Source organism: Schizosaccharomyces osmophilus, chromosome 1, assembly GCF_027921745.1.
Source record: "Schizosaccharomyces osmophilus chromosome 1, complete sequence".
NCBI lineage: Eukaryota > Fungi > Ascomycota > Schizosaccharomycetes > Schizosaccharomycetales > Schizosaccharomycetaceae > Schizosaccharomyces > Schizosaccharomyces osmophilus.
Window position 1 is genome coordinate 2,224,257 of NC_079238.1, and position 27,344 is coordinate 2,251,600.

The 27,344-nt window shown below is 37.6% G+C and overlaps 13 protein-coding genes across 13 annotated transcripts; 5 read left to right on the top strand and 8 right to left on the bottom strand.

Moving 5' to 3' along the window:
• Positions 1–497: 497 nt before the first annotated feature.
• SOMG_01016 (uncharacterized protein) lies at positions 498–875 on the bottom strand (the record flags this gene model as incomplete). Its single annotated transcript, XM_056179809.1, has 1 exon — positions 498–875. One exon carries the CDS (start codon positions 873–875, stop codon positions 498–500), a length of 378 nt encoding a protein of 125 aa, XP_056036277.1.
• A 1,474-nt stretch (positions 876–2,349) lies between these two features.
• On the top strand, positions 2,350–3,675 carry kgd2 (dihydrolipoamide S-succinyltransferase, e2 component of oxoglutarate dehydrogenase complex Kdg2; the record flags this gene model as incomplete). Its single annotated transcript, XM_056179810.1, has 1 exon — positions 2,350–3,675. The coding sequence occupies one exon, from the start codon at positions 2,350–2,352 to the stop codon at positions 3,673–3,675; it is 1,326 nt and encodes a 441-aa protein (XP_056036276.1).
• A 61-nt stretch (positions 3,676–3,736) lies between these two features.
• plh1 (phospholipid-diacylglycerol acyltransferase Plh1/Lro1) lies at positions 3,737–6,401 on the bottom strand (the record flags this gene model as incomplete). Its single annotated transcript, XM_056179811.1, has 18 exons — positions 3,737–3,779; positions 3,837–3,904; positions 3,957–4,163; positions 4,207–4,353; positions 4,398–4,637; positions 4,679–4,762; positions 4,805–4,832; positions 4,883–4,910; positions 4,953–5,022; positions 5,065–5,229; positions 5,268–5,387; positions 5,435–5,478; positions 5,510–5,522; positions 5,563–5,628; positions 5,670–5,720; positions 5,784–5,811; positions 5,856–5,908; positions 5,952–6,401. The coding sequence occupies 18 exons, from the start codon at positions 6,399–6,401 to the stop codon at positions 3,737–3,739; spliced, it is 1,905 nt and encodes a 634-aa protein (XP_056036430.1).
• A 348-nt stretch (positions 6,402–6,749) lies between these two features.
• On the bottom strand, positions 6,750–10,343 carry cnd1 (condensin complex non-SMC subunit Cnd1; the record flags this gene model as incomplete). Its single annotated transcript, XM_056179812.1, has 3 exons — positions 6,750–10,017; positions 10,096–10,174; positions 10,229–10,343. The coding sequence occupies 3 exons, from the start codon at positions 10,341–10,343 to the stop codon at positions 6,750–6,752; spliced, it is 3,462 nt and encodes a 1,153-aa protein (XP_056036429.1).
• An 845-nt stretch (positions 10,344–11,188) lies between these two features.
• Positions 11,189–12,834, top strand: hsk1 (Dbf4(Dfp1)-dependent protein kinase Hsk1; the record flags this gene model as incomplete). The annotated part of the gene is made up of 3 exons (XM_056179813.1): positions 11,189–11,423; positions 11,484–12,335; positions 12,392–12,834. The coding sequence occupies 3 exons, from the start codon at positions 11,189–11,191 to the stop codon at positions 12,832–12,834; spliced, it is 1,530 nt and encodes a 509-aa protein (XP_056036490.1).
• Positions 12,835–13,102: 268 nt separating this feature from the next.
• Positions 13,103–13,549, bottom strand: rpl2801 (60S ribosomal protein L27/L28; the record flags this gene model as incomplete). The annotated part of the gene is made up of 1 exon (XM_056179814.1): positions 13,103–13,549. The coding sequence occupies one exon, from the start codon at positions 13,547–13,549 to the stop codon at positions 13,103–13,105; it is 447 nt and encodes a 148-aa protein (XP_056036491.1).
• A 418-nt stretch (positions 13,550–13,967) lies between these two features.
• Positions 13,968–14,378, bottom strand: SOMG_01022 (CENP-V, S-(hydroxymethyl)glutathione synthase; the record flags this gene model as incomplete). Its single annotated transcript, XM_056179815.1, has 1 exon — positions 13,968–14,378. One exon carries the CDS (start codon positions 14,376–14,378, stop codon positions 13,968–13,970), a length of 411 nt encoding a protein of 136 aa, XP_056036492.1.
• A 368-nt stretch (positions 14,379–14,746) lies between these two features.
• Positions 14,747–15,064, bottom strand: hot13 (helper of TIM Hot13; the record flags this gene model as incomplete). Its single annotated transcript, XM_056179816.1, has 1 exon — positions 14,747–15,064. One exon carries the CDS (start codon positions 15,062–15,064, stop codon positions 14,747–14,749), a length of 318 nt encoding a protein of 105 aa, XP_056036493.1.
• Positions 15,065–15,523: 459 nt separating this feature from the next.
• cog6 (Golgi transport complex peripheral subunit Cog6) lies at positions 15,524–17,596 on the top strand (the record flags this gene model as incomplete). The annotated part of the gene is made up of 3 exons (XM_056179817.1): positions 15,524–15,784; positions 15,837–16,798; positions 16,843–17,596. The coding sequence occupies 3 exons, from the start codon at positions 15,524–15,526 to the stop codon at positions 17,594–17,596; spliced, it is 1,977 nt and encodes a 658-aa protein (XP_056036486.1).
• Positions 17,597–17,911: 315 nt separating this feature from the next.
• Positions 17,912–19,512, bottom strand: ste13 (ATP-dependent RNA helicase Ste13/Dhh1; the record flags this gene model as incomplete). Its single annotated transcript, XM_056179818.1, has 3 exons — positions 17,912–19,229; positions 19,277–19,326; positions 19,408–19,512. 3 exons carry the CDS (start codon positions 19,510–19,512, stop codon positions 17,912–17,914), a joined length of 1,473 nt encoding a protein of 490 aa, XP_056036487.1.
• A 455-nt stretch (positions 19,513–19,967) lies between these two features.
• On the top strand, positions 19,968–23,378 carry utp22 (small-subunit processome, UTP-C complex subunit Utp22; the record flags this gene model as incomplete). The annotated part of the gene is made up of 3 exons (XM_056179819.1): positions 19,968–20,018; positions 20,068–22,920; positions 22,980–23,378. The coding sequence occupies 3 exons, from the start codon at positions 19,968–19,970 to the stop codon at positions 23,376–23,378; spliced, it is 3,303 nt and encodes a 1,100-aa protein (XP_056036488.1).
• A 339-nt stretch (positions 23,379–23,717) lies between these two features.
• mam33 (mitochondrial ribosome assembly protein Mam33) lies at positions 23,718–24,581 on the bottom strand (the record flags this gene model as incomplete). Its single annotated transcript, XM_056179820.1, has 2 exons — positions 23,718–24,216; positions 24,265–24,581. 2 exons carry the CDS (start codon positions 24,579–24,581, stop codon positions 23,718–23,720), a joined length of 816 nt encoding a protein of 271 aa, XP_056036489.1.
• A 725-nt stretch (positions 24,582–25,306) lies between these two features.
• On the top strand, positions 25,307–27,249 carry SOMG_01028 (Arf3/6 docking factor; the record flags this gene model as incomplete). Its single annotated transcript, XM_056179821.1, has 3 exons — positions 25,307–26,803; positions 26,844–27,119; positions 27,172–27,249. The coding sequence occupies 3 exons, from the start codon at positions 25,307–25,309 to the stop codon at positions 27,247–27,249; spliced, it is 1,851 nt and encodes a 616-aa protein (XP_056036497.1).
• Between the last annotated feature and the right edge of the window lie 95 nt (positions 27,250–27,344).

A 27,344-nucleotide genomic window follows, 5' to 3' on the forward strand; every position in this document is an offset into this window, starting at 1 on the left:
ATTGCGATCTGCGTTAGCCGAAGAGTCTAAAAGACTAGAGTATAGAAGACAAATGAACGGATCTAAGTTTAAGTAGTAGGGTTGATATCCGTCGGTGGAGGAGCCAGTGCATTGTCTCTTTGCTGATAGCTCGGAAGCGTAGGCGCTCTCGTGTGATCTGTTGAGCTAACAAAATCTAAACCAAGACAGGCTTAAAGAGTGAAATACAATACATAGCTCACACCGCAAATTATGATACCTACACAGTACATCAAGGTACCTACGACCATACCAATGATTTTTCCAATAGCACTGAAAAGGAATGGAAAGACACAACCCATCAAGATGACCACATAAAGCAATCCTCTAACAGTTCCGAGAATAAATGAATGAAGGCCTAATATTTTTGTTAGTAAACAATCAAATGTATCGATAAATTGGATATGGTTGAACTCACAAAAAAAAGCAGCTAGAAATATTATGAATATCACAACATGAATCATTAGAGGATTTAAGGGCTACTTGTCCCAATCTTTAATGCCATCGACTAGAAAAGCATATGTTCGGAAGTAGCAAGATATTGCACAGACACACACCAAAGAGGGAATAATTGTAGATAACAGTCGTTGCGACTTCTCTTTAAGAACTACATTGCCGGGAAAATCCCCATTTAGGAATTGTAAAGCTTCACGTTTCCTTTCTTCGCAAAAGGAAGGAAAATCGCTTAATTGATCCATAAATATATCTTTCTTCTCTTTGACTTTCAAAGAACCTGAATTGGGTGATTTGTTTGTGTCCTGTGGTATGTTCAAAGGAAGTCCCTTTTCGAGATCATCATCGTAAACATCGGCATGGCTGTACGCAGGAAGATCGCTTGAAATATTAATACTAGACATTATTGTATACTTGAATGGCTCTTCAGCACTTCAAGCGTAACAGATTAGAGCAGTCGTAGTTTTCTTCTAACTACAAAGCTTATTAATCACGATCAAATCAATTCAAAAACAAAGTCCAAAAACTCGTCCAACGGCAAAGAAATGAAAGAAAAAGATGCTGGCTCCTGCAAGAAATTTCGCATCACCAACACAGTGTCGAGTCACAAATCAAGTAACGCAATTCGTTAGCTTTGCGTTTATTTATATTTCTGTAAACAAAGCAGTTTTTAGAAAAAATCGTGCACACATTATGTTATTTTTTAAAAAAAAATAGTTTCAAGTTGTTGATTGTCGAAAATAACATATAACCGAAAGAGTCCTTTGGTTAACCAAACCATAGAGAGAAATTTATGTAGGAGCGAATTGCATCTTGTGTAAACTTCCTAGACTTTTCTGTTTTTCTGTGTTTTCTCTTCTATTACTTTCTATATGTATTCTCTACCATATCCATCTTATTTTTCAGTGTAGCTGTCTACCAGACTCTTTGTTTACTCACGGATCCCTTTCTAGTGAACTGTGCTATCCACGACGACTCAATTCCTTACAAAAGCACACTGAAAAGCAAAGACGCAAACAGCAGCATTAGGAAATACGATGTAAAACAAATAAAAGCTGAAGAGACCTTTTCATGTCCTATTTTTACCCTTGCTTGAGGCATCAAAACAAACATCATACTAGTATCATACTATAGGTTTGTTAGTACGGATGTTACCCCCACCTTCCTTCCATCCTCAGGAAGCCCAGCCCAGCCGAACCGTCCATCTTTCTCGCCAACCCATGACTGCGTAAACCGTGTGGGGGTAGTTTACTTCTGGCTGGTTTTTTTTTTGATTTGGATTGATTAGAATTTCTTTTTTCATTCAGTATTTTTTTATTTATATTTCTTGCTTTCTTTTTCGTTTTCCTTATATAATGTTACCATTCGTTACCTTTTTCTTTATAATGTACGAAATATGATTGGCGACTGAAAAGCAAGAAACCGCTCTCGTGTCCAATAAAATGTCTTAAATAACTCTCTATACATGACGTAATACTCACCTTTGTTCTATTCTTATCTCGGTAACCCATTCGTTTTCCTATGTACTCTAGTCCTTACGATTATATACTTGCTGCGCTTATATGCGGATCAATCAACTGTGATATAATTATATTTGTACGAACACCTAGAAAACATATATATACGGAAGATGATGCAAAACCACTACCAACATTTTACCCTCCCCCATCATTTTTTCATTTTTGAAAAGTCAGGTTAAAGAGACATCTATGAGTGTACTATAAATGCTCTAATTGTGATTCTCTTTTTCTTTTAGTTTTGTACGAAGAAGCACTTTTAGTTTTTTCGTATACGTTTGTTTAACCCATCACACCCATCTCATCTCGGATCCTTTTTTAATATAGAGACGAAAGATAAAACAGCAAAGACTAACTCAAAATGCCTTTGACTACTAGCAATTTACGTTGCCTTTCGAAACTGTTTGTTTCCCTTCAAACTGGACAACCCGCTGGATTTAGTCTTGCGAAACCCGCTGCTCATTTGGTTTGGAGACGGTTTGCCAGCACACAAATCAAGACCCCTCCTTTCCCTGAATCTATTAGCGAAGGTACCCTTGGTCAGTGGTTGAAACAACCTGGCGAATATGTCAACAAGGATGAAGAGATTGCTAGTGTTGAAACCGATAAAATCGATTCTCCTGTCACTGCTCCCCTGTCCGGTGTATTAAAGGAACACCTTGTCTCCGAAGGCGATACGATTACCATCGATCAAAATATCGCTGTTCTCGACGACAGCGCTGAAGCTCCCAAGGGAGGCGCTGCTCCTCCCAAACCCGAGGCCGCTGATTCCAAGCCTGCCAAGGGCGGTGCCTCCGAAAAGACTGGTGCTTCCGAACTTGGTAATGCTGCCGAATCTGCTTCTTCCCCCTCAAAGCCTGCTCCTGATGCCACTGAACCCGAAAAAAAACCTGCTCCTAAACGGGAGGCTCCTCCTAAGCCTGTCTCAAAACCATCTCCTCCTAAGCCTGAATTCACTGCTAGTACTGCCACTTTCTCCAGAAATGAGGAACGTGTTAAAATGAACCGTATGCGTCTTCGTATTGCCGAACGTCTTAAAGAATCTCAAACCCGCGCTGCTTCTCTCACCACCTTTAATGAATGCGACATGTCTGCTGTTATCAACTTCCGTAAGCAGTACAAGGATGAAATCCTCAAATCCAGTGGTGTCAAACTCGGTTTTATGAGTTTCTTCTCCAAGGCCTGCACTCAAGCTATGAAACAAGTCCCCGCTATCAATGGTTCGATTGAAGGTCCCGGAAATGGTGACACCCTCGTTTACCGTGACTTCTGCGACCTTAGTGTTGCCGTGGCTACACCGAAGGGTTTGGTCACTCCCGTCGTCCGTAACGCTGAAAGTTTGTCTCTTCTTGCCCTCGAAAGCGCCATTGCTAACCTCGGTGTTAAGGCTCGTGATGGTAAATTGGCTATTGAAGACATGGCTAGCGGTACTTTCACCATCTCTAATGGTGGTGTCTTTGGTTCCCTTTACGGTACTCCCATCATCAATCTCCCTCAAACCGCTGTTTTGGGCTTGCACGCTGTCAAGGACCGCGCTGTTGTTGTAAACGGCCAAGTTGTTTCCCGCCCTATGATGTATTTGGCTTTGACTTATGATCACCGTATGGTTGATGGTCGTGAAGCTGTTACTTTCCTCCGCTTGGTGAAGGAACACATTGAAGATCCCACCAAAATGCTCTTAATTTAATGAATTTCATTAGTTTTCTGTATTAAATGAATGCTGATTTATAGAACAGCTTTAGGGTTTCTCATTTTTCAGGGTAGTCCAAATTGATTCTATTTACAATCTCACTGTCATTCATGGTCAGTACCAGTCTTTAATTGTAGCAAATTTGCATTACAACTTACAGCATATTAGATTCGCGATGGTCCTTTACCTCGTCTCCATGTCCTGAAATAATCTTCAAAACCATTTCCTAAATAGCCAAGTCAGTATCCAATTCATAAGAAGCTGCTTATTTCCCATACATTTAGTTCTGAATGTCCCAATATATCAACATGTTCAGCTGAACGAGGTCCGCCACGTAAATCAAATGAAGCAGGATCGTGACGGAGTTCATAATTAACAACACTTATATTTGCAGGATTGAATCTTTCTGTATTCCAAGCTTTGTTGCTCACAAAACCAAGAGCTATCAAAGGTAGAGTGCCATCACCATCATCCATTACAATTCCCTAGCATAAATTAATATGCTTATAGCCAAAATACAATACTTACATTTTCAATCTTTGTTCCATCATTTACTGAGGAGTCTATCACTGGATGTCCCTCGTCATTTTTGGAGTAAAAGTATCCACGCTCAGTCGGTTTTCCTACCCCATGAAAACAATAAATTTTCATGTCTGGGGCATATGGAAGGCTGGTCTAACAATTTTTTTAGTCATAAATTACTCAGTGGGTCGCCATACCTCAAGTGGATTAATCCATTTCGCTGGAATTTTGTTGTTACGTTCCACTTCTTCTTTCGTCCAAGCTAATCCATGTGAATAATTAGTCTTAAGCATATTTTTAAAATCGTCACTTGTAACATTGTTCAGAAAGTCAAAGGCTTGCTCGGAATCAAACCGTGAATGAGGATCGGAAGCATCGTTTCTGTAATGTATCATGACACCATTAGACAAATCTCCAGAATCGTCATCGTCAGCAGCCTTTGAATGTTAATATTCAATAAATACTTTCCCAGTCATACCCAGCTTGTATTTCCCCAAATGAGATTTCCTCCTTTAGGAAGCATTGAACTAACACCACCCATGGTTCGAACCATCATAGCTCTCTATTCAAAGTTAATAATTGAATTCAGCGAGACTTCACTTACCTCAGCTCTAGAAAAGAATTTCTCCAAACTGTAAAGATGGATTAGTACAGTACGTGCAAAAATCGGACAAGCTCTTACCCATATACCGAAAATTGGTTTAATTGAGCTACCAGTTAGTTTTTAATTCCAAAAAAGTTTTAAAAGTTACCTGTATCTTTCATTTCTCCAGATAAAAGAGCGGATAATGTTTTGGGAGTGCCGATCAAAGAACCAGAAATCTAGTCAAATTAGTAAATTCGAGATTTTAAGAATTAGCATACATTAATAAAGCTTTCAATGTGGTCATTCACCCAGCTAGGTCCTCCGTTTCCAAATCCCTCAGCTTCCACCCATTTTAAGAAATAATATGAGACTTGGGATCCCATGGAATGAGAAATAAGTACAACCTTCCGGCCATGTACCAATTTACTAAATTCAATAAATAGCTTTATCGTTTAGCAACAGAAATTACCCCCTCTCTTACCTTTAGCTTGCTAAAGTACCGGTCTCTTTCCTCCAAATTTGAGTATGAGAGTCGCCAATCGTAAGAAGCACTTAGCATATTGTTCGGTTCATATCCTATTGCTGCAAGGTTTTCAATTATCTGATGAATTAGAAAACATGATTCCAATTATAAAGTCATCTTTTTACCTTGCTCCATATCCAGTAACCGGTAATAAAAAAATCAGCTAAAGCTATTTAGCAGCGAATGCGTATAAAACATACCAGCTTCAAATCCCTAAAAAGTTAATAAAGTTGAGGATGTCTTGCAAACATACCTGCGCAGCTCGAAGTTTTATGCCAGGAGGATCTAATCCAGTTTTAGGGTCTAACATCAAATGTTCCTGATAATAAATTAGCAACAAAAAAACACCTTAAAACATACCAGCCAGCATTGTTTATCAAGAAGCATGGCTTTTAGCATGGACCAACTTCCCTATTAAGTGTTAGTCAATTCTTCAAATTCCCCTGCTGATTTCCAAAAACGCAGATTATTTACCCATAGTCGTTTCCTAAAGTAAGAAACTCTTATAAATTAGAATCTTCATATTCTCGAACGATTTTTCCTTACGAGCAATTCCTGAATGACCAACTTTCCAAGCCCGAGCTTATGACACCAGGTGTCTATTTTGGTTACTAAGGATTTTTCCAAGTTAATTTAATTTACCATAACAACAGGATAATGGTATGAATATCCTTCTTCACGCATATCCAATCCTACGTCTATTTCGGTGCTTAGTTGGGACCGAGTTTTTGAATCCATTGTAGACGATTCGTCAAACATATGATGCGAAAGAAATCCTTTGATATCTTCAAATAAGTCTGAGGATCCCAGCTTAGCGCCTAAAGCTTCCAAAGCAGTCGGATCGAAAATGCCATCATCGTTATGAACAGCAAAAATCAAGGCACCGCAGATTCCGATAATAGCACCTAAAATAAAATTCACGCGTCTTCCAAATTTTGGTTTTCGAAAAAGTCCTTTTTTCTTTCCTACTGCTTCAATTTTAGTCGCTTCCGGTTCAGTAACTCCAAAGGATTCAGTTTCTTCGGGAACTTTTAAGGATTTGTTGGTTTGTTCTTTATTTTTAACTCTTTTTTGCCGTTTAGTGATGGGCATTTTGACGGATATGAAGAAACTGGTTCACAATTCCTTCAGGAACTGACTCTTTGACTCTTAACTTCTGCTATTATTAGACAGCAGAATCGTTTGTTTCGATTACGCTGTATTACGTTAGTAAACATATATTCATTGAAAGTTCTATTATGATTTATCTTGCATTAGTTTTGTTTTTCTTTTTCTGCTTTACTTGTAAATTTCTTTGATTGAATGTTGATTTTGGATTCGGGAAAAGAGGTTTCTGCGTTACTTCCAACAAAGTCGAGATTATCTTCTAACAATTCCTAGAATATATTATTATACATAAGCCATTAATGACCAAAATTATCTTCTATAACCAAGTTATACTCAAGTTCGGAAACCATCATCCAACTGTTTTTGAACTTCATCAGATTTGTGAGGTAATAAAGAAAGCGCGTAAGCAACATGATTCCATTGCCTCTGACTCTTGCACCGAAGTAAGCGTGCAGATAGACGTTCTGTTAATTGTTTCGTATAACGCTCTTTTTCAATGAAGGACATTAGGAATCTGACGATGTGTTTAAACTTCGTATCCTCTTCGTCTTGATCCTCTGAACTTTTAGATAAAACACTAAAAATATCAATGAAATTATTGTATACAGAGTTATCTTTGGCTGAAAAGTCCGTAAAGAACATCCTAGCTAAATCAGCAATTCGAGCATCTTCATCCTCTAATGACCTTGCCATAATACCCAGTTGTCCCTTCACTTTAATCTGACCAGCCAAAATTAAGAATGCAAGAGTCATGAAACAAGTTTTTTTCACGGATGGATCAGGATCCAACAGTCTTCTGTATAGAAACTCGGAAATTTCATCAATAAAATGGTTAAAGCAAACGGTCAAATCTGCCAAGGCAATTACGAGATTATTTCTGATCAATGGATTGTCGCATTTTTCCAATATTGTAATAAGTAATGGTAAATTTTCCATACAAAAGTTATTTGACAAGCACATAAACTTCGCTAATGTCAACGAAGATGCAACCAACAGACTATCATTATGAGATCCCGTATGATGCGAACAAACTTCTACTACCAAAGGAGCGAAACGAGACAATAACGAATTTTCTCCATACAGCAATTCTCTTTCACGGATGAATGTCATAGCCTCAGCAAAATCATCTTCACTTGTTCCAGTAATTAAATCAAACTCGGATTGGTTGGCACTTTTATCATTGGATTCAGTGGGGTTTTTCTCGGCATCTGCTTTTCTTCTTTTAAATTCGGCCTCGCAATACTCAATGTAAACAAGTTGTTTTATAGCAACATGTCCGACAACAAAAATAAGATGGGCAAACTGCGTAGAAGCATTTTTCTCTTGCTCTGGTATATTTACGTCTTCGTCCATAGCATCTTCGTTGCTGTGTTCAGTAGCTTTCGTTCTTTCAAATAAATTCTTCGTTAATAAAATAATCACGTTTGTACAGAGTTCATCAGGGTGCTTTGAAACCGCATAAATAGCGTCGATGATTTGTTCTTGAAGTCCAAACCATTCATCGGATGTGGAAGGCCTCAGCAATAACATGCAAAGCTTTTGACAAACTACATGAGAATTTTGAAATGTAATAACAGAAGCATTAGGAGAACTCTTTGATATTCTCTTGATGGTTATACAACTATATCGAGCAAGGACTAAATCGTCCAAGCCAGGAGCACCAAGTCCGATCTGTACCAAATAATCCAAACCTTGAATAATTATATCGTTGTTTCCTAGTGCAAGCATACTCAAAACGATTATTGCACCGCGACGCTGTGTTCTCGATATGTCCTTCTTCACATAACTATAAACCTGCCATAATTTAGTAACAACCAACGCAGGGAAATAGTCTTGTTTCATTAAAATTGATAACATTTGTTCAAGCGACGTTAATTCAGCAAGACTCGAATCGTAAGTCAGAGATATTAAGTTTCTGGCCATGTAATTAGCACGATCGTTTGCATCGCTTCCAGGAGGAGGTTGAAAAAATAGACTCTTATAGCAATTTAAAACGTGATTTTGTATACTGTTTCCTTCATCAGAAGTTCCTTTCACCCATATCAAATGAATCATTCGTTTGATATATTGTTTAGCAAAAGATAAATAAAAGGAACTGCAACAAACAAAGAAATCCATAGCTTCAATAACCTCGCTCTTATTCTTTGCCGATAAAAGCTGACTTATAATTTTCGCTCCTTCTTCCAGAGTATCTATAAACTTAAGTGCTTCAACGTAAAAACGCTTGGTTAAATTAATTTTAACGATATCTTCGGCAGGAACAGAATCCGCGTATGCATTCAATGGGTCTTTTTCTTGGCTGCTTTCAAGATCCATAGATGCATTATCTTCCTCATCACGTATCATAGTAGCGTCTTCGAGTAAATTCTCATCAACACTACTTTCATAATCAGTGCTGGTAACGACGCGTTTTGGTTGAAGTGAACGCAACTGCTCTTCAACGAAACTGAGACCTTCTTCCCATACGCTTCTTGTAAGTATACCATTATGCATCACAGAAAATGGATGAGTGGTTAACAGCTTGGAAAAGAGTCGAATCGCGTTTCTTCGGACATGACTAGAACGATCTTGCATACAACGGATCGTAAGTTCTGCAATTTCTTGTCGCTTTTGAGGATACTTGATAGGTAACTCGAAAATCCGAACAAATACTTGAAGGATTTTTGTGCGACAATATGGACTGATGTCCAACAATCTATCTTCCAAAACTTCAAGAATACTTTGAACGTTTGAGGAAATGGACTCGGAATTATCTTCTTCTGAATCATCCTGAATAAGGTCAAGAATCACATTTCCAATCACTTCAATGATGGCGCATCTAAGTGTGTAGGATTCAGAATCTAGTAATTTTGTCAACAAGGTCAATTGCTTAAAGCATAAGTTCGGTAACAAAGAAGAGAGGTGAACCAGAAAAAGAGATACCTGTTTAGGCCCTTTTACATCGTTTTCACTGAATTCCAAAGAGCAAAGGGTATGAAGAATACCTTCAGCCAAAGGCGAAAATTCGTATCTCACTGTAGTTAGATGAACCAAGTCGGCAAGATATTCAGCAAGATGCTCAAAATACTGAAGACTTTGTATAATTCGGGTTTCGGCAGCAGCAGTTTGGTGGTGATATTTCACTGCAAGGCTAATTAGGTCAAACATCCGTACTCTGAAGCCACTGTTTTTCATGTTTATTTCACTTTCCATCAAAGTATACACTTGTTTTAGAAAAAGAGAAATAAACATATCCCTTTCAGAAGACGTGGTCCATACACGAGATAGCTTTTTCTGGAAAAGATTGCTGACGGAATCCAGAAAAGAATTTACGTGGATAAGACCATTCCAAGTAGAGTTCTGTTGGTGCGACACATTTTTCTTTTTATCTCTAGAACTGCTAGAGGAGGTATGTATGATACTCAGTTGGTTACTCTCAGAAAGGGATTTGATAGTAAGTTGAAAAGCTATTCCCATAGATTCTAAATTTGTCTGTGGTACAAAGAAATCTGTAGCATTCGCGACAATCAAGTCCTCAAGCACAGCTGTTTCGGATCCGATGATGCTCGTCAATAAATCATAGACTTTATTCTTCAAGTTGGAAGATAAATCACAGAAATGCCTATCTTTATTAGTAATGCGAAAACTATAACCCATAGAAAGGTAATGTTATTCATTGGGTTTACAAGCATGTACATACAGACAAATAGCAAACAACTTTTCAACACTTTCATCGTCGAAACTAGAGCTAGTCCCTAATAATAGTGTATCGATAACGTCTAAATAAAAGCAGAGTCAGTACCAATACCAGGAAGCAGGATGCATTCTCTTACGATTAAGAGCGTTTGTCAAGCCATCGTTTTGACAGTCTGCATATAAGGTATCTAACAGAGAGTTTTCTTCATCGTGGATATATTTTTTAAGCCTAGAAAGGAGGTCTAAAGACATCGAGACTTCCAACAAAAGTTGATTCTCTAGGTTTTGTTTACGAATCTATGTTGGTAGCTCGATTTGGATGATATTACTGGAGACGTTCTAGATGATTATATTTTCCAGTATTATAATCGTAAACAAGTTGATACCCACATACTGATAGTACGATTCAGTTTCGGTCTTCGTGGGGGTCAAATAGCTAAAGCCCTTCATTATTAGGTTGTTTATTAGTAAAATGCAAGGTAATGGCTTAATAAACAAACGCGTGGAACGTATATAAACAGCTGTTGAATGCAGTTCATACTGACTTCTTCTCTAACAATCATAAAGGCAAATATTAATTTATCGGAGCTTATAAATATTCTTTCATAATGCTTTCTAGTTTACTATTACTGCTATTACTGCTATTACTATTATTACAAATGTTGGGTTTAACAAATTCCTTGGTTTTGGAACTAATTGATCCCCAAACTTAACAAATAATGTTTCAATTATACTTTGTACTGTTTTAATAGATAGATTATATACGGAAAAGCATACCTATCTATAAAAAACGTAAAATGTTTTATTTGACGGAGTAACATTGCTACCTTTCAAAAAATTCTTCGTGTCTTGGCTTTAATATATACAAACCTTTCATAGCGCCCACTGTACGCGTTTTTCTTTGTTTTCTTTATTTTCGTTGCATGAATTTTTTATACGATCGTTTATTGTAAAAATTAAGCTGTTTAACTTTTAATAAAAGCAACATAGAACAAGAGACTGATGCTACATCGTACAGTACGTTCTGTTCATATGTAAAACAGGATTCTATTTTTTTTTTATAATCTTCTTTTGGAAGCAAACTTGATTGTGTGACAATGTCCAGCCTTGTAACCAAACGATCTGAAAATTTGGAAACTTCAAAACAAGTAGCGGACGATATTGATGAATGCGAGGCTACAGAAATTGATGAAGAAGAAAAATCAGATAAGTATGAGATGAAGGAACGTATGCATGATGTTCCTGAACAGGATCGTGAAGAAATGGAAGACATCATCAATGTATTTGATGGACTGGAAAACCAATATAATTTAATTGAAAAGATCGGAGAGGGTAAGCAGGCCATATCTTTTTCTAGCATAGTTCTCTAAAACATACTGACAAAATATACAGGGACTTTTTCGAGCGTATACAAGGCTGAAGATATGAAGTACTATGACTATATTAATGATTGGGATATTGATTCTAAAGTTTTAGCTAAACAACAAAAACCGGAAGGTTTAATTCATGAAAGCGCCATAAGTCCTACGAAGAGAGAGCCCAAATTTGTTGCTATAAAAAAGATATACGCTACTAGCAGCCCAATGCGTATTCTGAACGAATTGGAAATTCTGTATCTTCTGCGAGGGATTGATACAATTGCACCATTAATTACTGCATTAAGGAACGAAGACCAGGTTTTGCTTATACTACCATATTATCAGCATACTGATTTTCGACAATTCTATAGCACTTTTTCGTACAAGGAAATGAGCGCGTACTTTCGTTGCCTGTTCGATGCTTTGGCCGCTTGTGAAGCTATGCAAATTATGCACCGGGATATCAAACCGAGTAATTTTCTTTTTAACGTCGAACGAAAACATGGCGTTTTGGTTGATTTCGGATTGGCCGAACATCATAATTGGCCTCTTCCAAAAACCTGCCCTTGTGTATCGTATGAAACCGCAGACTTAGCTCGTGAATCGTACAAGGATTATGGACCAGCCTTGGGGTATGTTAAAAATGATACTAGACCTAGCAAACGAGCCAATCGAGCTGGAACACGAGGATTTCGAGCACCAGAGGTTCTGCTGAAATGTTCTGTTCAGACTACGAGAATTGATATTTGGTCTGCTGGTGTTATTTTACTTTCTTTTCTTACAAAACGATTTCCAATGTTTAATTCCAAGGACGATGTTGATGCCCTTATGGAGATAGCATGTATCTTTGGAAAAAACGAAATGCGACAGGTTGCAGCACTACATGGTATGCTTTTTATTGATTTTCTAGGAAATCTTCATTAACTAACTTTTCTTGTTTAGGTTGCACATTTGAAACCAACGTTAATACCCTTACGGAAAAAAGAGTTAACTTTCGTAAATTAATATTGTGGGCTAGCTGTGGATCGGCGAGCATCTACAAGGAAAAATTAATGCATAAACCAAGTATAGAAGAAACCGTTTGTCTCGATTTCCTGGAGCGCTGTTTAGAATTGGATTGTAATAAGCGCATAACGGCAAGTGAGGCAATGGCCCATGACTTTCTGTATTTGGATGACCCGACATTCCCGTTTAGCTTTCAACGAAATGATCCTTCTTTTGACAAGCCAGTACCCGATTCACCACCTATGGAGAATGACTCCACTGAAACGACTCAACACTTCTCTCGCATCTTAAGAGATGGTGAAGACAATGATTCAAGCACACAGGATATGTCTGTCTTAAAAAGGAAACGTCCTAGTGATAGCATCGATGACAATCTGTGATTGTCTTGTAGTTTATATCTAATAACCTCAATTTATGTATATTTATGTTCTATTGCATGCCTATTAGTCTTTGTTGCTTCCATTCTAATTCAAACAATAGCTTTACTTATAGGATACTCAAATAGTACGAAAGAACTCGATTTTATAAAAATACCAAAAAAAAATTGTACACATTAAAAAATACTACACATTTAAACAAACCATCTTGTGGTAAGTCTTTAGATATTTTCGTCATAAAATATAACCAAACAACATTTATTAAATCATTTTAAGCAACAAGTTCAACAACACCACCAGCCTGCTTAATCTTCTCCTCGGCTCTGCGGGAGACGTAGCGAGCTTGAACAATGACAGGAGTCTCAGGAAGACGACCCTTACCCAAAACCTTGGCATAACCAGATTGGAGAGTGTTGATCACAGGGGCAACCTCGGTGTTCTTACCCAAGTACTTTTCACGAGTCTCGTTGGGGACCAAAGTCCAGAGACGGTCCAAGTTGACACTTGGGCGCCACAAAGGGTTCCTTAAAAGGTGGTAATGGCGCATACCAACCTTACCAAAGTAACCAGGGTGGTACTTATCCAAGTGAGTACGGAGATGGTGTTGACCACCAGCAAGACCACGACCACCAGGATGCTTCCTGTGCTTTCCGATACGACCGTGACCGGCAGAAACGTGACCACGAAGCTTACGATTCTTAGCAAGATGAGTAGGCATTATATTTTTCGCCTGTTAGGTGGTGGCTGAGGAGGTGTGAATTTTCGTTTTGGTGTTTAGGGGCATGTAAAAAAGCAGTCACGATGTTTACAAAAAGCAATCATCATCGTAAACATCATAAAACGATATTATAGAAAATGGCCTTCTGGCTTTTGCATATTATGAAGAATGAAGATTAATTTATTCAAAGGTCAATTTACTTGTATCATGTTTATAAAACCCCAATTTCATTTCTTTTTTTTTTTTTCAAGGTTCCTTTTCGCTCATGCTCACGTTAAGTTTTGGAGTCATTCTTTGTCACTTATATTTCATCAACCAGAAATGGCTAGTATAAAGTAACTTTTACCGTCGGAATTGCATGCAACGTATCTTTTCTATATATGATAGTATTCAAGAATCGTAGTAAGCCGTTATATTATTAGGATGTATCTACCATTGCCATCGTTTCAGCTTCTGTATATTTCTCGGTTTTGTTGTCGAAAGAGTAGCAATCGGGCTTATTATCGTAACATACTTCAACGCCAGTAGTTATGCCTTGAACGTTCCTGAGAATCCAAGGGTTTACAAAGACTTGTTTCATGTTGTGATAATAAAAGGTTAAACAAGTACCGCAAATCTTGCAAAATGCTCGTTTGGCTATGTCGGAAGATGAATAGTGGGATACCTTTTCCTTGGGTTCCAAATGAAAATCTTGCGCTACAAAAGCCATAAAAGGTCCTGAACACCATTTCCGGCAACTTTCGCAGTGACAGATGCTAAGTTCAGGCCTCTCTACTTGTACAGAGATTTTAACGGCTTCGCAAAGACAAGCACCATGGTATTCCGGCATGATGATTATTGATTGTCTGGTTTATTAAAGATAATTAAATCGATGGTAGCACAACGATCTTCTCTCGTAATATAAATAAGTACTCAGAATTTATACGTAATCAGTTGGGACTTTTGAATTACATATGCTTCTAAAGACGAATTGCCACGTAAAGCAAAAGGTTGCAAAAACAAATCAACCGAATATAAAAGAAAAAACATTAAGTCTAACCAGACCAACATTTCCGTTTATGGAGTCGTTGACTTTGGTCAACGATAACTTTGAAGGCGACATTGATATTAGTAACGCTTGGCTCTGGGCTTTTTCTAAGCTTTAGGTAGATGTAAACCATCATATTCAAATCACATGCATTTCGACTTGATGAGGTTTTATGCAAAGTAATAGCTTTTGTGCATTTGGCAATTCGGGTTGAATGGTCGCTTGCAATTTGGGCAACTGCTGGCTTGCTGATATTCGTTCTTTGTCAAGCTATATTTGCATGCTCCACACAAAACAGGGAACATATTTGGTGTTTCCTTCCATGGCTCAAAAGGATGAGATTCCAGAGTGTTATGGCAAGTAAAACAAGCGTAAAACTCTTTGCACGCAAGACAGCGTAATGCTACAATGTCCAGTTCACTATGATAATGCTGACAGCGAGAACAGTCATCTACCAGCAAACCACGTATAGTTGGTGTTGCGCTCATCCTTGATTAATTCATAAATTAGGTGAAGGAACTAAAAATTGAATCCAAAGAAAAAATAGCAGAACCGAGTGATAAAATTGAAAAATACCAGCAATATGATGAATATAAGAGGTAGCATATAAACCGCAAGGAATGTAAAGTGGGCCGCAATTGAGAAGTTCTAGTTACTCTTTGAAAGTGTTTGAGAACAACATATTGATTAATTCATAATAAATACTGCGTTTCCCCTTGGAATGGAAATCTATTTCTCTTAGAAGAAAACTTTTGAATGCTCGACCTTTTGCAACTCTCGCATAGAAACGGGTTGCACTTGTCTAGTCAAACCAAACAACTGACTTATCCTAGGTTCGCAAAATTAATTTCAATTAAATTAAAAATAAAACATTTAGCCAGCTTTAATAATCAAGTCTTTCTATATCCTGTATCTGGTGGGTAGACCACTATTTACCAAGTACCTGAATGGACGCAAAAAACGAAAGACCTGACTACCGACTGAAACGAGATGAATTACTATCATTTCGGAACCTGATATCAAAGAATATTGCACAACTGTCTTCTATTAATTATGTGAACCCACAGTTGGAGTCAGCATTACAGCAATTATCAGAAAGGAATTTTAAAAATGAAAAAGAAACTCGAGACCAATTGCCTTTTGAAGCTTTCTCAGACTTAATCTGGACAAATGGCTCTATTTTGCATGAATTATCTAATTTAACGAACGTATGAGACACTATTCAGTTGCAAAAAAGGTATTGTAAGCTAACCTAGGCAGCACTTAGAGTCTATGAATGAATCTTTCTCGTCATTCTCAACGTCCATTGATTCTTATGACTCTCATTGGAATTCTAAATCCAAAGCCGCAATGGAATTGCATAACAAATATCAATCCATTGAAGCTGAGAAGAAACGCGTTCATGAAAAACTTGATTGCATAGAGTATGTTGAAAACAATTTCTTAATTTCAGATGAAGATTTAATTCATTTGACTTCCCACAACGATGTTGACGATCGCTTTTATCTAATCTTCGAGAAAGCCCAGTCCATTCATGATAACACAAACTCTCTTTTCACTCCTGTTAGTGAGTTCCTTAATTATGAATCTCTTGAGGGGATCATAAAGACTATGTCGAGGCATATTGATACTGCTTACGGTAAGCTGTACAGGTTTGTAGAACTTGAACTCAGAAACCCTCGAGTGATTCAAACTATGGAAACCAATTCAGAAATTAAACGAGCAATAACAAAGCTTTTATCTGAACATACAACAGCCAGCAGAACGATAAACTTGATTATTCAGGTACGGCAGCAGAATCTTCATTCGGCATATGTTACTGCTTTAACTAGAGGTGATGCACTCTCTTCCTCAAAACCAATTGAACTTTCAGCGCCAGATACTATGCGCTTTATAGGTGATCTTTTGGCTTGGATTCACCAAACTATTGTGAATGAGAAAGAGCTAATTGATTCTATATTTGCTGCTAGAAGACAACAAGTAAACAGCCACCCGGTGCCCCCTTGGGATATACCTTCTACTGTACAAGAACAAACAAATAATTTATTAGACGGTAGTTTGTACGGTATTTGCCGTCCTTTGCTTTCGCGGGCACAAACCTCAATACTCGATTTAACTGATACCATCCGTTTATACAATTTAATCGAGCTGCTTGGATTCTATCATGAAGCATTTTCAAAAATTGTTCACGAAAACTGTATAGTTCTCAAGATACTAAAAACGTAGGTTATTTCTTTACCGTATTGTACTAACTTCTATGTTTAAGGATTGAAGATTTTACTTATCAGAGAATGAAAACAGTCATTGACGATGAACTATACGCTATTTCGTCTTCACTTCCTAAAGTTACTGACGATTTGCTTCCGCCAGATTTTGTTACAAGCTTCCTTCGGAATTCAAATTCCATATTTAAGATTCGAAATGCGTCTCTAAGTGTAAAGGGAGTAGATGAGGAGCAATTCATTACAATCTTCTCCGATTTATTCGAAAAAGTGCTTCAAATTTGTTTTACTATGGTTAAGGATCGGTTACATTTTCACAAATATGTAATTTACTTACTAAACATTCTAGACAGCTGTCTTACTTACCTCAGACGCTACAACTTCCTCGCCCATATACGAGAGAGCTTTGAAAACAAAGAAAATATGTATGTTGAAAAGCTGATAGATTTGGTATATCAAACTTATCTAACTGAATCTGGTCTTTCGGATCTCATCAACTTTATAAAAAACAAGGACGATAAGGAAGAACTAAAAGCTATTTCATCAGTCTCTTGGGACGAACAGGTCTCACGATTTAATTCTTTTGTTACTATAACCATTTCAGAAATAATCGCAGATCTTCAACTTCTTGCTGCGCCATTAATAATGGAACATGTAATGAAAAGAACAGCAGAAATGTATATTCAATCGTTCCAACAGATAACTCAAAGGGTCCAACCTATAGTTGGATACGTGTGGCCTTTATCAATCGAGGAATTGAAAATTGCCATGAACATAGATTCAGCTCTCGATTTCTAGCTTAACAAACTAAACCACAATAAAATAGATGAACATAACTGTACACTTATTTAGTTGTCATTGATTAACATCATTCAAAATTTTAAGAGTCAAGAGATAAAGGTCATCGTATGCGAAATGACTATTAATTTCCAACTCTTTATTCACAAATTGGCAGCTTTAACCTAAACTACGTACACCCAAATTTATGTCTTCAAATAAATCAAAAAAGGGAATGATATGATTATCATCTTTGTAAATGGAAGGTGACAGTGTCCAAAAGACAGTATTTTTTATCATATCATAAGGATCTTCTACAAGTTAGGATTCGTAGCTTTATGATAAAGACTTCGGGTTGGGACCACCATATCTAGGGTTACGTCTGGCACCATAACCACCACGATAGCCACCGCCATTGCCGCGTCCAGAATGATTGCGATAGTTGTCGCGATAATTGTTGCGGTTATTATTGAATTCTTGGCCTCTAGCTTGATGAGCAGCGAGGGTTTGTTCAGCAGTGCCAGTTAAAGGACGAGGAACTTGGTAATTGCCATTGGGGAACACATACAAAGAAGGATCAATGCTAGATGGAATAGGTTGAATCTCAGTTCCAAGCTCATTTTCAATGCGGTACAAGTTGAAACGATCAGCCCAAGAAATAAAACTGATAGCAAGACCACGGTGTCCAAAACGACCAGAACGGCCAATACGGTGAAGATAGGTCTCGGCATTCTTGGGAAAATCAAAATTGACAACAACATTTACAGCTTGAATATCAATACCACGGGTCAACAAATCAGAGCAAACCAAGTTTCTACAAACACCATTTCTGAAATTATGGAAAACTCGGTTGCGGTGGGATTGAAGCATTTTAGCATGAGAGTAGAAGCAAGAATAACCCAACTCGGTTATTTTTTTAGCGAGCAACTCAACACGGTTGGTAGAGTTGCAAAAGATAATGGATTGATTAATTTGGAGCTTGGAGAACAAGGTATTAAGGCAATGTACCTTCTGGCTTTCATCGACAAACGCATAATACTGAGTAATACCTCGCAAAGTAAGTTCATCCATCAAATTAATTTCATAAGGCTTGTTGAGATGCTTGTCCATGAAGGCTTTAACTATCAAGGGGAAGGTGGCACTGTATAAAGAAATTTGACGGTTTTTAGGGAAGTAAGATAGTAGCTGCTCAATAATAGGGGTAAATTCAGGGCTCAATAATTTGTCGGCTTCATCCATTACAAAGGTCATACATTCACTGAAGTTGGCTACTCCTTTTCCGGCTAAATCAAGTACACGGCCAGGAGTGCCAACGACAATATGGACAGGGTCGTTCAAACGTAAAATATCATCTCTGAGAGTCGTACCACCAGTAGTAACCATAACCTTGGCATTCATATGCTTGCCCAAATTTTTGCAAACCTGAGAAGTTTGGAGAGCCAACTCACGAGTAGGAACAAGAATTAAAGTTTGAATCTTGTTTTTTTTGGTATCAGCTTTTTCCAAAGAGGGAATAACGAAGGCAGCTGTTTTACCAGTACCATTCTTGGCTCTAGCAAGAATATCACGCCCACTAAGGGCAATAGGGATGGATTCTTCTTGAATAGGGGAAGGGCGTTCGAAGCCTGCTTCGAAAATACCCATTAAAAGCTCACTATTGACAAGTTAGAAAGAGCTCGTATTTATCCGAAAGTTACTTACCGCTTTAAATAATAATCTTCAAATTCGGTACCTCTAGTTTTCGTCACATCCTAATGAAAGAATTAATAAACTGCTCCAAGAAATACCAAGTGTTCGAACAACTAATCGAACCAACACTTTCAAAAGCTTACCTCGGTCTTGGGCCTTTTGTCGATATTATTGGCCTGTAATTGAGCTTTCCAATCCTGTTCGTTTAAGGTGGTATTCTCAAATTTTTGAATTAAGTTTTCAGTCATAATGTTAAACTTTTCTTTATATCCGTCGAAAGAACGATCTAGTCAAAATATTGCCAAACACTTATTTGTTTTCGTTGGTCACAACAAGTATGTCTCGTAAAAAAAATCTTCTTGATTTCAAAATATTAACAATTTCCGTCTTTTGCTAACAGTTTAGGCCTTGTATACTCTTATATATAACCCCTTCAGGGTATTCCAGAAAATTGAAGCCGTTGTTGGTATAGGGAAGGTTAAGACGTGTACAGTTGGAAACAAAGCCTAAACATGCCAAGTAAATTTTGCAAAAATAATAATGTTAATTTATATAAAATATTCAAAGAAATGTGTTGAATTAATTTTATCGAGCATTCATGTATATGATTTTTATGTATTCATTTTACCCTATGTTCTGCGTCTACAAAATTACCGGTAATCGAATTTACAGACAACGACTCAGAAATATCATTAGGGGTGTCATGAGTGCTTCAAAGAGAGAGTTGAGTGAGCCATCTAATAATTCAACTGAGGTAAATTAAACCATAGAACGAAATTGAGGCAATTGCTAACATTGACCAGCAGAATGAATCCATAAAGGTGACCAACGATAGTAACGACACTTCAAAAAATGGCATGCAAAGTACTAATGACTCTGCTCATCGAAAACGCTTTAAGCCAGGTGTAGAACGGGAAGATTTGGAAAATCTTACTCTTTCGAAAACGAGTGCTTTTGACCTCCAAGCTATTGAACTGGTAAGAGAAGTTTCTGTCAGCAATAAGCATTCGAAAGCAGCTCTTTCTCTTGTTGAAAAGTTAAAGAAAGTTTTAAAAGATGTCCCAGAATCAGAGGAGTCCAACTTTTGGCAAGCATGCAAAAAGTTAGAGAAGTCTGGTAGTGTCAAAGTGCCACTACACAAGCCTTTTCCTGCCGAAGACACGAACATTAAAGTGAAGTCTTCAAGTCCATTATCTATTTCTCCTGGTATTCTGTCTTGCAGTGGAAAGCATTTTTCAACTCCGAATGGTTGGGTGTATGATCTGCTGGTTGAGATGCCTCAGACACTATTCACACCGAAAGATTTTTTAAATAATCGCTATTTTCATAAGCGTCAATACTATCTAGCATGTTTGGCTAAAGAGATCGTCCAAAAAGTGGGCAGTGATGTTGAGCTTAAGTACATCGCTCTACATGGGGATGCGCGACGACCCATTTTACAAATAAAACCAGTAAATGAAGATTCGTCGGCACGTAGAAGATTTTCAATTCACATAATACCTTGTCTTGCTTCCTTTTTTCCGACATCTAAGTTGCTGGCCCATAAAAATTGTTTAAGAAATCTTTTGGCCGAGGAGGAATCGTTTCCTACTCCGTTTTATAATGCTTCAGTTTTGGAGGATCAATCTATGTTATATTATCGAGATTTGGTCAAAAAATACAGTGTTAACCCTCAATTTGTAGAGGCTTGCGGATTGGGTAGTGTGTGGTTGAACATGAGAGGCTTCTGCTCAAGCATGCATCAGTATGGTTTTGGCCTTCAAGAATGGTGCATAATGCTTGCTCTTCTTATGAGTGCATCCGGACTTCCCACAGGCAGCGTTTTGTCTGCGTACTTGAACGCTACTCAGCTGTTTAAGGGTGTTTTGCAAATTCTTTCCTCGGATAGTCTATCAAATTCATTACACAAGGTAAATTATGACACATCTCCTTTGACTATTGTTGACCACTCTTCACCTACGTTTATTGATTGTTCTACCGCTCTAAACTTACTTTATAAAATGAACCAAACATATCTTGATTACTTAAAGGCCTCATCATTGCATTCATTGAAACTTTTGAATGAGAACGAAATTGCCAATTTCCCTAAGGTTTTTCTTACCCGAGTAAATGTTCCTATCCTTGAATATGATCTTTCTGGTACCATTCCTGTGCAATTAAAAGCAAATTTTGACAATTACACCGAATTGACGGATTTGGATTCCAAATTTTCTTACTATATGTCACAGCTTTGGCATATATTGCAACAGGGTTTAAATGACCGAGTGAATAGGCTTGTTTTATTCCAGTCGGAGGTTATTTCATCCGGGGTAAAGGATTCGTTAGAAAACAATTATCCAAGTAAAGTTTCATTTGGAATTTTGTTAAATCCAGAAGTTTCTTTACGGTTGGTGGATATTGGTCCATCTCTAGAAGACGCTGAATCTACTACGAAGTTTCGCGAATTCTGGGGAGAAAAGGCTGAACTAAGAAAGTTTAAGGATGGTAGAATTGCTGAAAGTGTATATTGGGAATCTTCAACACCTAGTGAGCGTTCTCAAATTCCTATGCAGATTCTGAAATATGTTTTGAATCGTCACATATCAAACCAATGCGGTGATATGGTGAAGTTCCATAATGAAGAGTTTCAACTCTTTAGTCATGCTAAATTGTCGCCAAATGTTGATACATACAATGATTATGTGCCGGTAACGGAAGCTTATAATGAAGCAGTTAAGACACTTCACAATTTATCCGATATCCCTCTTAGTATATCAGAAGTCCTCCCTGCAGATGAAGCATTAAGATATAGTTGTAGTCGTGTTCCTGGCTATGACACCTTTGCGACTACACCTATAAACATCGTTTTCCAGTTTGAATCCTCTTCTCGTTGGCCAGATGAATTAGAGGGCATTCAAAGAGCAAAAATTGCGTTTTTGCTAAAATTGGCTGAATTGATGGAAGAATCGGAAAATGTTGAAAAGGCAGCTGTAGGACTCGAGAATACGGATTATCCCGCTTTAAATTGCTGTTTTCTACAAGTGTTATATGCTAATGGATTCACATTTCGTTATAGAATTCGAAATGATAGAGAAGCCGCTTTGTGGAAAACACTTTTAAAAAATCCTGTAACAAAACAGAAAGGACAAGAAGGTCTGTACATATATGACCATATGTTTAAATTCATACCTCAACATACCCTTGCTATTCAGGCTATTTGTCAAGAACACCGGAGTTATTCTATGGCCGTTCGCCTTGCCAAGCATTGGTTTTATAGTCATCTGCTTACCAATCACGTAAGCGACGAAGTGATTGAACTTTTAATAGGAAGTGTCTATGTAAACTCCAACGCTTGGCAGGTTACTGCCAGTGGAGAAACAGCCTTGTGTAGAATGTTGCATTTCTTGGCCAACTGGGATTGGCGTTTTGAACCGCTGGTAATCGATTTCCGTCAAAGATTACCCATAAACATACAGTCACAAGCAACTGAGAAGCTAGAAAGTTTGCGAAAACAGGATGTGTCCATGAATCGAAATCCGTTTTATATCGTCGTGGATTATGATTTAGAAAGCAAGCATGTTGGGTGGAAAACACCAACTAAGATGATTGCCAATCGGATTACTGTATTGGCTAGGGCAGCTGTATCTGAATTGATGAAACCAGTTACAGATTTCAAGGTGAGTAACTTCACACCATTTAATGTTGTTTTACAATTTGTTTACTAATTATTTTATAGTCTTTGTTCAGTAGCTCAATGGACGCATATCATTTTGTGATCGAATTACATGCAGCTCATATCCCTACATACCGTGAAAACGCAAAACTCAAGTATAAGAACTTGAAGGCTTTGTCCACTGAGAGGCCTGGATTCTCCCCAGTCAGCGCTTTTATTGAAGAAATAGAAAATGCTTTCAATGATTCAATCTATTTGTTTTACAACAAAGATGACCCGAAGACAATTGGTGGTATATTTAATCCCGCCATTATGAATCCCCGTCATTTTAAAATTAATATAAACTATCCATTTAAGGTTGTTGAAGAGGATTTAGTGGTTGTGGACACGGCCGCCGTGTGTCAACAAATCCAGCAGGTCGGTGGTGATTTGATCAAGTCTCTTCGCTTGCAAATTCAATAGAGGACTGGCGAGGAATACAGACTTGGCGGGTTGATTCTTTCATAATTGCAAGCTGAAAATAGATATCAGTAAGAAGGGAAAGCCGCGATTATCGAAACGAAAGGGCTCGTTTTTATTATTTCTTTATTTTGGAGTTAGATACGGAAAAAAATTTTGGGACTGGTTTAGATTAAGGTTAATTTTATTTTTAGTATACTCAGAATTATGATAGCCTATTCATGTAAAATAAGGAAGAATTTAGCGATTCAAAATATATGCATTGGTTACTTCACGCAAAGTAAGTAAATTGAGAACTAGTACATACAAGAAATAAAATGAGCAAATCTTGGCGAGATCATTCTACTTAACAAAGTCGCGAACATTTTCCAACCAACGAACGTACTCCTTAAGTTCTTTGGTTAATCCAAAAGAAATGACAAAGGAAGCTGTTTCAGAATCAATGTGACGCTCTTCCAAGAAATTATGGAAGAGGTCTTGAAGCTCAGGGTCCAATTCCTTAAAGGAAGGGCCAAGATATTGTTTGCGGCGAGACCACTCAGCCTCGACGCTGTCCGAAGTTAAAACGTTGGTATCTTTAGAGAAGAAAATGTTTTCGATTTCGAAGCCTTCATCATAAGCCATAGCTTCAAAAGCTAAAACACCGACATTAGGATTCACAACTTCAACGGTACAAGGTTGGAAGCGACCCAACGCCTCAGAAGTACCGACTTCGTCTTCTGGGATCTCTTCAATGGGCTGTTGTTGACCTTTGTTATCATATTCTTCAAATTCACTCAATTCCTTATCCTCTATGGCGGGCTCTTGAGTATCGTCAGAGACATTGAACTTGATATAGATACTAAGAAAAAGTTAGCAAATCTCCATAGAAATAGATATTTATTCGTACGTTTCATCACCCTTCTGTGTTTTCAACTTCACAGTAGCATCTCCACGGATGTCCTCAATTTCATACGGGATAGGAGGTAAAGAAGTGTCGGTCAAAACGTGTTTCTTTTCGTATTCAATTTCAGACTCCAAAGCAGCTAACAAATCTTTTCTGGAATCAGTTGAAGCCATACGAATGCCCAAAGGAGCTCGGGCAACAGGTTGGCATCTCTGCAAACGTGCAACTCTAGGAGAAGCAACAGCCCGGTAGGTAGAAAATTGCTTGAAAATAGCCTGAGTAGCTACTCGGAAACGAGGAAAGGTCCTTACAAAACTCATATCTGAGTGATTATCGTTAGACTGAAAAATTCAGAAGATAATGCTATGAGCTGGTTGGATTTCAACATATAACAGATATTTTCTAAATTACACAAAATGCCTTCTTACTGTAATATAAATATGAACTTCTTTATAATATCGTACATGAATAATACTTAGCGCGATATTTAGAAAGTAGCATGAACACGTCAATATAAGCTTGCATTGAACGTGCATTTGTGATTTTCGTTTTCGGAGCAATGATACAGTTGTACGTGTAATTAATGTTATAACTGTTTTTGAAACAAGAAAAGAATCAGTAATTTGTTGCTGTATTGTCAAGAGAATGCCCTAAGGATATTTTTAAGAAATAACGTGTCGACCTGCTGTCATTGCTTGATAAATATCACGAAAAGCACATCTTTTTATTATTGATAAAACTTTTGGTTTGAATTGTAAAAAAAAAAAGTTCAAACAAATTCGCGTTTTCCTGTTTCTAAAATATCCACGCGGCGGCTGGTATGTCCTTTCGGTCGCGTCGAGACGAGTCATAAATCAGTAACTCAAATCCTTCTCATATCCTTCTATATTCATTTTGCTTGATTTGGGTTAATTAATATTGTTAAATAGTCGGTATTGATGGTTCAGTTCTTGTTTATTCTTGTATATTAGTTTTTTGTCTTACCTGTGTTTTCCTTAGTTTTGCATATCCTTTCTTCTTTTATACTTCTTAAAAATCCTCCTACATGAGTATCAATTATATTTTCACTGCTGTTTTCGATCCTGATCAAGGCCCCGTTTTGCAATACCAGTTTCCTCAAACGAGTCGCTATGACTTCCGATTTCTTGCAGAAATAATGTTACCTGATAGGATTCACGAAAGAAATGAAGATTGGCTTCAGTTCTTTCTTCATTTTCGTGAGGATTCTCAATCATATTCTCTCTTTCCTTCAGTAACCAAGGCTATCAAAGGACCAAATGGCTCGGAAGTTTTTCACGTCCTGAATGTAATCCATACAAAGCGTGAACGATTTGCTAAACGAAACGGTACATTGTCCGCAATGGCTATTTGTACTTCTTTTCCTCACGTCCAAGTATTAAAACCGATGTTAGATGATGCTTGGAAACGTTTTGATGCTTCACCTTCTTCCCTAACCTTAGAACATGTATTTAAGGAAGTCTGCGACTATGATTTTCATACATATTTATTAGATGCCTCTTTAAATTCTTCGGTTATACTGACTCTAAATGACTTCTACCGTTATGTTGATTCAGAATCCCGAACTCAAAAGTCTTCTTTAGTGAGATCTACCAGTCATTCCGGCTCCTTCCTCAATTCTGATGATTCTTTAAAAATTCCGCCTACGAAACTTCCACTGAGTAGTTCGGCTAATAATAAATCAAACATTACTACCTGTGAAATCCCTACTATCTTCCTACCCGAGTGCGTAGGTGAATATAATATTTCCAATCTAATTCAAATATTCATCGATAGTCCTCCTCCTCTATCTACGTATACCTCCAATCTACCTGCTGATGAAGGTCATACGAATCCTATCATTGTTCTCATCAACTCCCTACTTCTACAAAAACGAGTCCTGTTTCTCACTAGCAAGCTCCCAGCACATGTGTTAACCTCCTATGTTTTATCTGCTAGTGCTTTGGCTTCCGGGGCTTCGGGCTTATTACAAGGGTACTTGAACATGACTTTCCCGTATGTGGATTTGTCGAACGTCGATGAGTTATTGAAACTTCCAGGTTATATTGCAGGAGCAATGAACCCGACCTTTCAATATCATCAAAATTGGTGGGACTTGCTTTGCGATTTAGATAACCACATCATTCATGTATCACCTGAACTTATAAAGAAAAATATAAGCTTTAAAAATTTGGAACTAATTGCTTCAGTACCTTATAATCAGTTTCCTCCAACAAGGAAGTTGAGGGAACATACCGAACAGCAATTGATAAGTGATTTACAGAAACTGCTAGTTTGTCGAAATAAGGAATTACTCGTTCGCTGGAGAATCCGAACTCACTTGTTATCGTTCATTAGAAAGGCAGTAAGCTATGAGCATCTATTCTTGGAATCTTCTTCACTTAATCCCCATATAGAGAACTACAAATTAGAAGGCTTTGGCTGGTTTTGGCCAGACCGTATTTCAGGAGTGAACGAACTATCTCTCATGGCTGGGAAAATTGAGGAATGGAGAAAAACTAAATCTTACGAAAATTATTGTTATGTATGTTCGTTTTCTTTAAGTTGCAAGCTAACATGCACAGAGAATGGCAAACACACACATACCGGTTACGTTATGCATGGATGTTGCTTACCATTTAGATAGACTTCGTCTTCAGATTGTGTCTTCTGTGGAAGCTGCTCGTATTTATTCGGCATTGGAACAGTATATGAGGACAGACGAAGATATAACTTATATACTCAGTTTATGTCCCCTCCATGAAGGGGGGTTGACTATAATTTCGTATGGACTTTATCATATATCAACCACTACTCGTGAAAATGTTGTAAGGATATTAGAAAAAATCAGTCGACACAAGGTATGGAATAGGCGGTTGCTTAAGTATTATCATATTTGGGCTAACCATATAGTATGGGCAATTGTTTTTCACATGTTTATCAGAAGTTGATAAAATAATGTATGCTTCGATGAAAACTTACTTGGAGTAGTTTTATCTTATATACTTCTCTACCACGATTCCTGATAAATTAAATTTAAGGATGAAAAATGACTGAAGGTTCATATATTGATAATATTATAACTA